The 14,360-nt window shown below is 36.3% G+C and overlaps 2 protein-coding genes across 2 annotated transcripts; both read right to left on the bottom strand.

Annotated features, from left to right (window-relative positions):
• Nucleotides 1–6,675: 6,675 nt before the first annotated feature.
• On the bottom strand, nt 6,676–8,451 carry LOC101298995 (pentatricopeptide repeat-containing protein At1g50270-like). The gene has a single exon (XM_004298156.1). It carries the CDS (start codon nt 8,449–8,451, stop codon nt 6,676–6,678), a length of 1,776 nt encoding a protein of 591 aa, XP_004298204.1.
• Nucleotides 8,452–8,673: 222 nt separating this feature from the next.
• On the bottom strand, nt 8,674–12,720 carry LOC101293871. Its single transcript, XM_004296985.1, has 6 exons — nt 12,371–12,720; nt 11,236–11,484; nt 11,061–11,139; nt 9,893–10,014; nt 9,427–9,667; nt 8,674–9,114 (listed from the first exon to the last, which is right to left on the bottom strand). Exons 2-5 carry the CDS (start codon nt 11,464–11,466, stop codon nt 9,434–9,436), a joined length of 666 nt encoding a protein of 221 aa, XP_004297033.1. The 5' UTR covers nt 11,467–11,484; nt 12,371–12,720; the 3' UTR covers nt 8,674–9,114; nt 9,427–9,433.
• Nucleotides 12,721–14,360: the final 1,640 nt, after the last annotated feature.

The raw sequence follows: 14,360 nt of genomic DNA, 5'->3' as shown, positions 1-14,360 counted from the left end.
TTTTTTTTTGTTAGAAGTATTGCCTGTATTGGTATTGACGTATTGTGCATGTACTTGGAAGTTACAGTCAACTACTCAACTGATAAGGTTCCGACACAAATAGATACATGTGAGGATGTTAAATTAAGAGCGTCGGACATATGATAACATGCTATATATACTCGCGACTTTAAAGTTAACTGAGTAATTAACCCAAGCTTGTTACGTCTCGATATTAACTTATTAAGTGATACTCGGAAAGATTATGGATTATGGAATCATCTGCTTAGTGCAGGTAGTAGGCAGAGAACAAGTGATCAACTGTTGCATTTCTAAAAAGCTGATAACATAGAGGGCAATCAGAAGGTTGAATTAAGTAGGCAAAGACCCTAATTATTAGACACCGTAATGCTGTGTAAACGGTTTGCTGGTGTGGATTTGATATAGAATTAAAACAAAGCAACCATGAGTTTTACCTAAAACCCAACTGCACCAATAGAAAATAAAAAATGGATTACAGATTTAATTTTTCCGAAGTAAACAACATTGTAATGGCAAATACCAGGCATATTGGCAACTAGCCTTTTACCAATGTATCTACACAGTATCATGATCACCTAAAAATAAGCATAAGTAGTTTATTCTACGGAGTACAGACAAAATGACAAATAGTTGAATTACCAAACAAAGTTCCAGAATTGAGACAGCCTGCTCATTTGAGAATTGAGATATAGCCTATATCAGCATTCAAATACTATCTTCTCAAGTCTCAACTCTACTCTGCAGGACTGCAGATTTATATATGTAAAGCTGAGAAAAATGTAACAAACTCCGGTCCCTTTCGAAATTTGTGTCCAATACATGGGGAAAATCAAAATCACCTGGAGTGTCTGAGTAAATCCTCACATTGTGAGGGGGTGATTCTGAATCAGTCTCGGTGACATCGCTCCAGAATCTCTTCCAGCTCTAGCACTCTTCTTCAGGTTTAACAAGAGAGGAAGCATTAATTAATTGCGAACATGAAACGATAATGCGAAGCAAAAATTGAGAGCCAGAGACAGAGAGAGACCTCTGAATGGTGAGGTCGTGTGGTCCTGAAGAAGAAATCGGGTCTTTCCATTTCTTGGCTCACTTGAGTCGAAAATGAAGCGGCAGAGAACTTCAATATCATGAAGAATTTGATGGAATGTTGTTCGAAAATGACAAATAGCTTAAACATCAAGTAACTCGAAAGTATACAAATGTTTGTTGAGGAGAGTTGTAATATATGACTACTGTCACTTTTATATCAAGTGACTGCGTTCTTGTAATTTTTGTAGCTCATTTTCCAGCACAGTTCCAATCCACTGTAATCAAGTACATTGCTTGGAACATTATAAAGTTATCATCATGGCTGAGGTTGGATGCAACTTCCCCACGCTTAAAAATCAAAGTAAATACTTTGATTGTCAAAAAGTACAAAGGAATAGGGTCTAATTTTCGACTCAAAACTGAGCCAAGAAATGTAATTCATAAAACAAAAACATACAATCCATGAGAATTACTAAATTTAATTCATACAACTTTAAATCTTAAAAAAAAAAAAGGACTCAGTAACTGTGACTGTATAGACTTTCTAAAAACCAAATGATAAAGATGATTTTAACCGGAAGCCTATTAGCAAAGGCCAGCAGAACAAGAGTCAGATACAACAGCAATGTCTGGAAAATATCGATCCCAGACCCTTTCTAGCTAGGCATGTAACAATGCTTCCGAAATTTAGAGGGATGAACCATAAACAACACAACACAGATACAGCAGCTACAGATATCCTTGTAATTAGGAGGTAAAGTTCAATTTAACTGGTGTATGGAAGGTGGACCCTGAAGATGTCTCGTTTTCTAAGTTTACGCCTACAGTTAGGGCATTTGTGTTGAGTAGCTATTGCTTTTTCAATACACGTCTTGCAGAAAATGTGGCCGCACTTCGTTGATGTTTCTTCAACCAATTGGCCCATGCAGATTGCACAAGACAATGCAGGTGCTTCAGGCTCACCCAGAGGCTCAATTGGAGTCACGGGGATACTGGTTGCCTGCTATAAGAAAATTTCATACATAGTTCCCAAAACTTAAGCATATCTTTGCATAATTATTACTTTCATACATATACATGCTGTTCAAAAGCGCAGCATGAGGCCAGGAGTCATTAAAAATAATTTGAAATTCAAATCAAGACTTCCTTGTCTATATGGTGATGTTCAATCATTCAAAAACTATATGCATGAAGATTGAAGAATGAAATCTACAATCTGAAAACCTAACTACAGACCAGAGATACGAGTATGAAACACTACTAATCAAAGGTAAAAGGATGAGAAGAAATGAGCATCCAATAATATAAACTTCAAAAGAAGAAAAAAAAAACCTACAAATTAGATCAGGTCCGGTCATTAATGTATACTATAGAGGATGATCTGTGATAGGAACAAGGAAGACATTCGAAATGAGATGACATGAACAGTGATGTAAAAAGAAAAAAAGCGGAGTGGAGTAACTGAAAAGGGAGAAGGGGCTATCAACATTACAAACCACAAAAGTTACCGACTTAACAGGTACACCTAGTCTAAGTAGTAAATACAATTGACATCAGAAGATGCTGGAACTGGATTGATTTTCCATGTCTCTATAATGGAGAGCAAAGAAAACAAATATATCAAGGCATGCAAGTGCTGTATTCGAGTGAGAAAACATCTTCTTTCTTACATATCTCCTACAATTTTCAGCAAAAAATATTTAGGAATTCAAGCAATTGTAGATTTTATACAAATAGTTTTTTTCTTTTTTCTTTTTTGGTCTGAATTTTATACAAATAGTTGGGAAAATGGTGTTTTCAATATTTTGTCCACAACTGAATCACACTTCTTGAAGGCCATATGCTGCCAATCACACATACAATTTTTTGAAGCTTTATTTTTCCTAAGTTATGCCTACTGCATGTATGTTTAAGTAATAAGTTAGTAATTGTTTCAAATTCTTTAACTCAAATGCAACAGAACAGTAGCCAACCAGCTTCTTTATAAAGCTAATTAAAGAAGTGAATACACTAAAGCAAGGAGTATTGCATAAAAAATTAAGGGAAGCTTCTTACAATATCTTTGGTTTTGTTGAGAACTTCATCGTTCAAGGGAACCACTCCGTCGACAGTTTGAAGTCTGCCAAAGGCGAACCCCCATGTAAAGAAGTCTGCTGACAAGAAATCAAAAGAATGTGCAACATGAACTGGAAATACAAAAAAGTAATAGTAAAAGTAAGATTCTAAATGAGGGAGTAACTTCGCAAATGCAAATATCTGATTATAATATAATAAATGTGGAGAAAAGTGAAAGGTAAATGCCAATTATTGATGATATAACAAACTAATGCACACAATATTGATATTGCCTACCTTCAGTGAAATCTTCTATATTGCTTCTCACTCTGCGAGACGGATTTCTCTGAGAATTATTCACAGCCTAAAATGAGATTGTATAAGATTTAATGTTGTGATAAATAGAAAAAAAAAAAAAAGCGATAAATCTCAAAGCTTAAATTCAATCCTGAACCTTTAAAATAACTTTAACTCTAAAAAATTCGCAAAACTGTCAACTTTCAAGCATTCACGTATATGATTTTAGGATTAAAGATAAAATATCATACCTCTTCAAACTTCCCTGGTGATATGATTAAACATTCATCATCAGGAGAATCCGAAGAATGTTGTTGAGATTGGACACCCGAAGGACCAGCGAGAGCCACAATCTCACTAGGAGGTGGATTGTTAAGGTCCAAATCTACTGATCTTGCCAATTTTCTCGCTCTTTCAGCCTCGCTCGCATTCACTTGTTGATAGTAACTAGATCCTCCTATGCTCATGGTAAGGAGCTGGTTCATTGTAACCAGAGTACTTCCTGAACATCCAAAACATGTATTAGGTCCAAAGAAATCTTATCAGATTACTTGCAATCTAAAACTTCAAATAAAAAAGCATTACTTTTTGGTTCAATTTGATGCATCCTATTTCAAGATTGCACAGTTAAAAAAAAAACAAAAAGGGTCTCAAACACAACTTCATGAACTATCACTTTTAAAAATCTCAAAACACCTTTCTGATTGTAACATGAGAAGAAACCCCAAAAGAACAGAGGCATTCAAATTGTAAAAGCATAATCCCAGAAGATTTAGCTGGCCCCTTGATCCTTTTTCTAACTCAAAATCTCCACCCTTTCAGAATTAAAACAAAAAAGACAAAGAAAAAAGAACAAAAACTTGTACGTCATTTAAGAAAATCACCAAATCATGACAAAACCCAGTTTCTGAAACCCAAATCAAAACAGGCTTCAAGTAAATAATTCAAGAATAAAACAAGAGAAACAAATCAAACCCCATAATTCAAATCAAACTCCAAAATCTAAAACAGAAGACAAAACAAGAACCAACCCAGAAGAAGATGAACAAAACCCAATAAACACAAGAACAAGAAGATTAGAAGAAGCCATACCTTTTGGTTTCAGGGCTCTACACAGACACAGAGAGAAAACAGAAGAAAAAAAGCCAATGTGAGTCAATTGTGGAGTGTCTGGGTCTAATAAGCGAAGCGTTTGGAGTTGAGGTGTGGCTGTTGTTTCTTGGAATTTGGAAAACGAAAAAAAGCAAATCGGGAAACAAAATCAATCGGCAGCAACTTACCATTATGAAGGTGTCTCTGTTTGAAATTAATTGCAGGGTCTCAACAGTTTTTTTTCTTTTGGGGTTTCCGTTTCACTGCCTTCTCGCCTTCTCATCATCACTTACCCAAAATTCTCATACTCTTCCTTCTTCCCGCTCTTCTCCCCCATCTGTAACGTAAAGGCAAAACCCACTTGGGCTCGGGTCGGGTTCTTTTCCAATTGGACTTTTGAGGATTCAAATTTCTACTACGGTTATTTTTTTCTTTCTATGAATCAAATTTTAATTTTGGTTGATGTGTTATGAATTGAAGCAATTTGGTTACCAACTTACCATATTCCTTTAAACCTTTTTGTTTTAATTCTAAATTTTGATCTTTTTTACAAAATTACGTCGATTATTGTTAGATGATATAACGATATCTTTCGAGACACGAACCTTTTTCTTTTTAGGAGCTTTACACTTCACATTCTTTCCTTGCTGAAATATTCCCTTACGTATAAAGCTTGCTTAATCTGCATTGGTATTGTTTAAAAATTTAGTACGTTTGTAGTTATTTAAGGATTTGTCAAGGGTGAAACTTATCCGACCCAAGTTGATCAATGATACAACAAATGTAAAATTAATCTAAATTTATGATATATATACTTACTTGGAATAGAAGAAATTCATGAATCAGATACGACATACCTGAATGAGAGATAAATGAATTGGTATCGAAATGAATTATTTTGATCATGCTTCAAGCGCTATGTGGTTGTTAAGGGACAAGTGAATTCGACGGCTAAAAACATGCATGGTTAAGTGGTTATGATTTTTCCTTTTGATTGAATACATGTGGTTGAGATGCATTTGTCATTCACAATCCCTTAAAATGTCCCTTAACTAAGCAAGTATGCTAAATCCATTTTTTTTTTCTTTTTGAAGAGAAAATTAAAATTACAAACGGAAGCCCCTAGGGCAATCGCAGTTTAGGATATCTAAATAAAGTGTATGAGAGGCCGAGCTTGGAATGTTCCTAACCCAAATAACAGGGGGAAGAGAGACAATGACCAGCAAAGGTTATAGCATTCCCCTAGAAGTTAGCTTCTCGGAACGCAAGAGAAAAGAAAATAACTTCAAACTGACAAGCACTTATAATGGGATTTTTTTTTCCCCCAAGGAGTATCAAAAGAATATTTGTAGTCTAACTGAATGGCAGCTTGAAGACCATCTTTAGTCGAGCATTCTTCAACAGAAATATTGGAAAGGCCAAGACTTCGAGCACTAGCAAGGGATGTTCGAGAGGAAAGATCTCACATTAGAAAATAGATCAATAACATATAACTTATAAGTGCATGGATCATACCTAATTGTACCAAGACCTTTTATGATTAAAACTCAACACCTTAAAGACATCTTAAAGGTGGTTAAGTTAGGACAGTATCGATACAATACCTTTTACCATCAGAGGAGACTAACTAGCAAAGTTTAGCTTAACTACATTAGGAAATGGAGGAGACCATGCCATTTGATAACTTCGAAGATAATAGACCATTTGATAATATAACTTTTTTTTTAAAGATCTCTTAAAGAAAATAAAAGGTTTCAAGTATCAACTAGCAAAAGAATGTGAGGAATAGACTCGATGAAGATGTAAATTTCGGTTAATTCTTAGAATTACTTGACCAACAAAAAAAGAATTAGAACAGACAAATGTCAAAATGCCAAGCAGCAATTATGGACTGGTCATTTGTGTTTCTTATGAATTTGACTACCAGATCAATAATATTAGGGACCATTCTGAGTTGGGGTTTAAACAATTACAGAAGTCTCCAAGATATCTAAAGTACACTATAAGCATCTGTCAAACACTCTGACTTCAATTAATCAGACAAGAAGCCAGACAAATGATGCAGCGACTTGTGATTTTCTCACTATGCAACGAAGTTCAAAGCTTAATATTATCGTCAATGGCTCAATCCTTGAGACCTGGGATTAGTATATGATACATAATTAGGAGCATTCAGCTAAGTCAAAATGCAAATAGGTTAATGTCGGGAACATAACCAGAGAGTCTCATCTGCACAAGCATGATATCCAACATCAGATATATACGATCTGATTCAGAATGTGATTTGTCAAACGCGGCGAACTCGAACATTGCACCATTGACTTCTATCCAGCTATACCCTGGTATCTTTTCAACACCTTTCCCTTTCATGAGCTTCCTGATGCCAGCAGCTGCTTTCCATTTATTCCATGTCGAATACAGATTTGCCAATAGTACGTATCGTCCACTGTGATTGGAATCTAGCTTGATCAAATGACTTCCTGCAAGTTCACCTAGCTCAAAATTCTTGTGAATCACACAGGAACCAAGGAAAGTTCCCCATATACCAGCTGTGGGCACCATTGGCATGTCCTCGATCATTTGTCTGGCTTCCTCCAAGTACCCAGCCCTACCAAGTAAATCAACCATACAGCCGTAGTGATCTACATGTGGTTCCAGATGGAAAACTTGCTTCATTGATCCAAAAGCTCTGCGCCCCTCTTCGACAAGGCCTCTGTGAGCACACGCACTAAGAACACCCGTGAAAGTTACGTCATTGGGTAGAATCCCATTCTGTAACATCTGCGTAAACAAGTTCAACGCATCTAAAGCATCTCCATGTGATGCCAACCCATTAATCATAGCAGTCCATGTAAAGACATCCTTGCTAGCCAGCTTGCTGAAAACCGATAGTGCCTTATCAATGCCCCCACATTTTGCATACATATCTACTAACCCTCTTCCAAGCAACGTATTCACTTGTACATTATGCCTATATATATACCCATGGATCAACTTTCCCTGATCCAGTGCTCCTAGGTGCGCACAAGAGGTAAGAACACTCGACAATGTAGATTGGTTAGGCTTCACATCCTCCAAAACCATACATTTCAAGACAAGCAGTGCATCTTTAAATTTCTCGCACTGCACATAACCTGCTATCAACGCACTCCAAGATACCACATTTCTACTCGACATGGCACTATACACTTTCCGAGCATCATCGTGGCGGCCACACTTCATGTACATATCGACAAGAGCACTACCAACATAGACATCCCACTTCACTCTTCCTGCTTCCACATAAAACCCATGAACCCATCGCCCGAACCAAACATCACCAGCCATTCCAGCAGCACAAAGAGCACTAACAACAGTCACCTCATCGACCCTAATCCCCACCAATCTCGTCTCCACAAAACACTTCATTGCTTCTAAAGCATGACCATTCTTAACATACCCATCAACCAACGCCGTCCAGCCAATCACATCCTTCTCAGTACTTTCAACAAACACCTGGTGTGCAGCCTCCAAGTACCCACAACCACACAACACAGATATAAACGAATTGCTAACAAACTGATCCAAATTCAATCCAAACTTGACTGTATGAGCATAAAACTGAAATGGGTCCTTGTTGTCCAACTTGGGGAAGGCCTTGAGCAGCAATGGGAAGGTGTGCTGGTCCGGGACAACCCCATTGCGGCGCATTGTTGAATACGAAACAAGGGACCTATGAGGCTCTGAGGTCTTAGAGAATGCAGTGATGATGGAGTTCCATAGGCGAGTGGTGGTGGGTGCTTGTACATGGTCAATGAGGAAGGAAGCATAGGCGAGATGACTAGGCTTAGAGGTGGGTGCAATGGAAGTGAGAAGCTTGGGTAGCAAGCAATCGTTTTGTGAAGAGCCAAGGGTAACAAGGAGGGAGTGGATTTGCTTCAAATGGTTAAAGGTTGTGTCTTTATGGCACAAAGACATGCTAACCTCTTTGAATCGTATGTGGGTATCGCTTGCGAAGTGTTCAAGTGGTTTCCAAAGGGTAGAGTCTGGTCCTTGAGAACTACTAGAATGGTTGGCCACAAATTTTTGAGACCAAGATCTCTTAGTTTCTACTTTACTAGCTAGTTTGGATAGAACAATGTCGCAAGAACTGCCGCAGCTTATGAATAACTCTCGACAATTGCTTTTACGAATATATTTCTTCAAACCAAACAAGTAGCAAAGACTAGGGGTGTTTGCTTTTCTATTAGAAATGTAACAAAGAAGAGTACAGGTTGATACAAACATTTTCTCACTATTTTGGTCGAGTACAGTGCTGCCTGCTTGTGCACTACCCCAAAACAGTTGAGAAAAGGTGTTGTCCAATTAGAATCAAATGATACATAACCTACAAATCAAGAAAAGAATTATACTAGCATCACACATTGATGGGAACATCAAAGTGCCATGCCTGAGGGTCTAGGAACCAGTTTGACAAAAGCCCATTCTTAGAGCATTTTAAAATTCTGAACTTTACAAATGCCTGAGCTAGCTAACCTATAAGATCTAGAACTAGCTGCCCCAACAAACAATAATCCCCATGCATCTAGTGCAAGCTTCAGCAAAAGTTGTATCTTTTCCCCAATATTGATACCTAACCACCTGCATGCATAAAGAGGCATTTGTTAGCCCTAAGTCAAAAGAATAATGAGGACAAATATTAAACTTGTGATCATTAAGTATCGATGTACCAAATTTACTGAAAGTACAAAGTTCGTTTTGAGCATGTCTTTTTGACACCAGGTTTTTCCCTAGTATATCTTCAGATGAAAATGTCTAAACTCTTCAGACAACATTTGATCTGTCAACACTAGTAATACAGCTATGAATATTTAATGAACCCACCCCACCTTACTGTTAAATCTCTCTCTAGCATAACAAATGGGAGAATGAAAATTCAAGAGAGAAACTTACTCTGCAATTATTTGGTAGGAAGGTACACCCTGATGGTGTCTTTCATTCTAAGCTTTTTACGACAAGTTGGGCATTTGTGCTGAACTTTTATTGACGCTTCAATACACATCTTGCAGAAGATGTGACCACACTTTGTTGATGTTTCTTCACTTAAAGGTCCCAAACATATTGGGCAGCTGAAGGAAGGTATCTCTTGAGGTGGTGTGCTCTCAGGAACTTCAGGAGAAGGTACTTCCTCTATCTGCATAAAAAATAAAAATAAAAACTTAGTGTTTAGTTTCAAAGACAGTTTCTTAAAAAATAATTAAAACTGAAAGCTTATGAAATCCCGAGTTTATAACTGAAATAATTGTTGACCCTAGTTAGATACTGTCAATTGCTAGATGAGGTGTTCACACTAAATCAGATACCAGACGCAATTGTTCTTGTGCGAAAAGTAATATAGAGAATGAAGTTTTCCAATCACCTTGTTCTTGTCACCGTCTTCTGAGCTAAAGTGAAGCTCCCAATTCAGAACTGCTTGATTTCGTAAAGTTCTTTTGCGCTTGTGGCAATGAAGGGGAATTTGAGGAATCTGAGCACCCCAATCTGAAGATTTTACATGAGAAATGTAAGGCAATTAAATAAAAAACCAAGTATAACTATTATTCAGAATTACACAATCAAAAGATGGCCTATGATCTCCTTTATGGAAGTGTTTGAGTAATAGCATTGTCGTTTGAAGTGGGAGTTAACAATCGAGCATCACAAGTATCAATCAAGGCACTGGCAATACATTTATATCCAAGTTCAGTTCGAAATAATAACTTAAATTGCAATATTGACCAACTAACTAAGACCTTTAGTAAACAGAAAATGTAAAAAGGAGAGATAATCAGTTAAACAAAAGAAACTGCAAAAGAAGTCAGAATGCTCTGTCAATCATGCCATTAATTCCAACTGGCTTCCTCCATTCCATTGCAAAATTAACCATCACCAAGTTCTTTCCAGAAAAGGGATTTCAATTTTCAATGTCTAGTTATTATCCTTGATGAAAATGTAGGAATGATATCAGACTAAAGGTCCTGACAAATTAGAATGAAAAGCAACAACGTGCTAAATAACATAAAGAACATCAAGCTTGCAATTACATAATGTATAACATATTTACATTTTTTATATGGGAAGGTTCTCTTGTTAAACGTATCTGCTAGATAGTACTACCCTATATTATAATGCATACAATGATAGGCAGGTATAATCATTTACTCTATAGTAAATGGCTTAGACACAGAATCATGACAGTATAATGAGTGTCAACAACCCACTTCTGAGCATCAGAAGTGCCAGCGTAACCGAAGAACTCTACCTAGAAATTGTTTCTCCTGAATTAAATTCAATGGGATCCTAAGATCTTAAAAGACTGCACTGGACGTTAGAGTAAGTAATACTCTTAGGAAATTGGTCTGCTATAAATAAGTTAGATGTTCTATCTCTTTCTATAATAAAGAAATGAGTCCTTTCAGGCACAAGCTTCACAATTATTATTTATACTGAACAATATGACCTTCAACTGCATTAGAATGGGCCATATAAATCGTGTCCAAATAATAATGAAATCAAATAGATGCATGACTAAGAACTATGCAACAAACCTGAATGACCACTATGCATTTCTGTATTGGTAGCTACGACATCCCTCACCTCAAGGTTTCTTCTAGAATTATTCTTGGACTGACAGGAAGGAGAAAAAGAAAAGGTAAGTATGCTAATAAGAGAATCATGACAAATTGGAAATTCAGAAAAAAGCATAGAAGAAAATCTTCATACTTGGGCATATATCACCGGGGATATGAAAGCAATGTCATCATCAATGACCTCACGATCGTTTGAAGTTTGTGGTCCTAACCAACCATGTCCTTCATCATGACCTTGTTGGCTATTGGACCAGGTAAATCTGGTATTTAAATCCAGCTCCTCACATGGCGCAGGATAGTTGAGGTCTATAATAAGTGGCCTCTTCCCCCTTTGAGAACATTCCTCCAAAGAATGTGAGGCCATGCAGCTGTTGGTAAAATCCTACAAGTCCAGAAAGAGGAAAATATTCACTACCAAAGGGCATCTACATCTCCATTCAGCTTAAATTCTGTAACCTAAATCTTAATCAAATAACCAAAATGCAAAGATCAATTATAACATAAGCACATAAGCTTTAGGATCTCCAATATGAAAACAATACACAAAACCTGCAGGGTGATTTAAGTTCACGATAACAAGAGATAAAGCCAAAGGAGAACTCTTGTAGTTCTGCTCGGAAAATAGAAACTCAAGCAAAAGTAATATACAACACATAACAACATCAGTAATGCTTCAATTACACACTTATTATGAGAGCTTTGTTTCAAGCATTATACACATACATAGAATGCTTCTGAGTAAAATGCCTGACCATTCATGAAGTAAAGCAATTTCCTTTATACATGGAGACGTCAAACCCATAGGTGATTATACATCTATGGTTCTCATATACAAATTTCAGCTGGGCAATCTAGACATAATTGAAACGAATTCAAAGATCAAATCTTTTCTTTGAAAGAAGAAAGATCAAACCTTGAAACACGCCTCAAATTACCCAATACAAAATCATCATTACCAAAATAAAACTAGCAAATAAACCCTCTATACAGGATACCCAACCCATAAACCAAGTCACACCCAATTAAAATTACACTAAACCCTTCTTGTTTCACCCATAAATCAATTGGGTCTCAATTGAACCATGCTCTCCTTCCAAATCATCACGGTTTGATCTAATACACAAAGACCCACATACATATTCAAAGATTCCAACTTTCAATCAAAAACCCATATGATAATCCACAACCCAGAACCCAGAAATCAGAAAGAACAAATATTCAACGCAAGAAATGACAAAAACCCAGAAATGAAAGCAAGAAATCCATACCTAAAACCTGAATCAAAAACCCAGAAAGAAAACCAGCCTCTTGGTGCAAAGAAGATGATGGTTCTGAATCAAATATAAAGACAAAGGAGGAGGAGAGAAGATAAAGTTGAAGAACAATGATGATAGAAAATTCAATGTTTCCTTCTCTTCTTGTTTGATTTGTTTATTTCTTGTTCTGGAAATCTCACTATGGAAATGAGAAATGAGAAATGAAGGGGTCTCTCTATTGAATCCAAAACGGCCCTTTAAGAGCGATTTCCTGGAAATTGTTGTTGTATTCCGAGTACCAATTGATTGTTGCCAAAATTTGGTATAGGCAAAAGTGCTTTCTGTCTCTTTTTTCCAGCATTGCCATTACGTGGACTTGCGATTTTAAGAAATGGTCAAAACCAATGGGTCAATAAAATCAAAGTGCGTTGCTTTGCATGGTGGGTGAGGGTGTGAACCGGACCACTAACTCGAGAGCTGTGTTTTTTTCTTTCCTTTTACACCTAAAATGGATGGAAAGAATTTGCAATGGGAGAGTTTCTATTGTGATATTTGTTGTCCCAAACTCCCAATAATAGATTGATACACTATTTTATTTTGAAAATTGGCCTAAAACACATTTCGCTCCCTTCCTATTTGTTTCAAGTTTGAGTACACTCTTCACAAATTATGTTAAAAAGGCAGAGTCGTTAATGACATGTTTACTTAGAATAAAAAAAAATGATGAATTTGGTCATTGGATGAATGGAAGAAGTTATGAATTAGAGACATTTAGAATTGACATTTCGGCAAAAGAGAAGAAGAATATGAAGTTTGATTTCATATCGATTTACTTTCTATCTTTATAATTTAGAGAGGAGATCTACTACGAGCGCTTTAGACACTAAGGCTTTTATTGTACTCAAACACAACTTGTTTAATACATAGATAGAGTACCCATCGTCCCGCTTTGATGTTAAGTAGGCTTATTCAAGAATCAAATTCTTGTAATAAGGTGAGACCCAAACCTATTTTAAATATGTATATGTAAGTAAACGCATATACCAAATACACTAGAATCATTTCCACGCATGCATATGTTAGAAAACATAGGTTACCTCATACACCATAATGATTTTATTTCCATTCCCATCCAAGTAAGTAAACATGCTATAAAAGTAAATAAAAGTAAACACAAAATAAAATTAAACAAGAAATTTTAAACATAGACCGTATCAAATTGTTGTCAAAGATGTCTAGTACGTGGTCAAAAAAATTGGTTAATGATATTACATTATAACAAAGTAACTTTAAATTCTTATATACACACCGTGAAACTACACGACCATTTATAACCATTTATATGTGTGGATCAAGATGTTTCTATATTATGTCATTTAATTTTAACCATTCATATATATATATATATATATATATGTGTGTACATATGCTACATTTCTAGACATTCCCTCTCAGCTTTCATAACTATTTTTCTTGCCGTTGCATTCCAATATCTATTTTCATGTATTTTCGGCTTGGCTACCATGTGTTGCACATATTAACACTTACATGCTAATGAGTCGAGGTAGACATAGTGTTTCTTTGGCATGATCACCTTTTTATTGACAGCTTTCTTAATCGTTAAGTTTGGTTGGCACTCTTCATAACCGTTAAGTTAGTTTCATTATTCCTCATTTCTCGATTCATTCTCAATCACATTCAAGAGTTTGTTGTAAACCTTCGCCTTCCCTTAGTCTTTTACCCTCAAGAGCTACAAGTGGGTAAAAGACTAGTCTTTATAAAGAGTACTGACAGTAAATAAAAGTAAAAAACTAGTCTAGTCGTCAAGTATTTACTGAAAGGTGAAGACTGTTGGAGATTACGTCGGGAGGAGGGGTGATGAAGTGTCAAATTTTAAAAATGCGTAACAGATGCGTCCAACAACCGGATAGCTACAACGTCTCTATCCTCCATTTTCCGTCTTTGCTTTCTCCGATACTTCCCTCTCTCTCTCTCTCTCTCA

Source organism: Fragaria vesca, linkage group LG4 (genome assembly GCF_000184155.1).
Source record: "Fragaria vesca subsp. vesca linkage group LG4, FraVesHawaii_1.0, whole genome shotgun sequence".
Taxonomy (NCBI): domain Eukaryota; kingdom Viridiplantae; phylum Streptophyta; class Magnoliopsida; order Rosales; family Rosaceae; genus Fragaria; species Fragaria vesca.
Note: the sequence above shows the minus strand (reverse complement) of the source record. Positions and strands in the feature narration are given on the sequence as shown.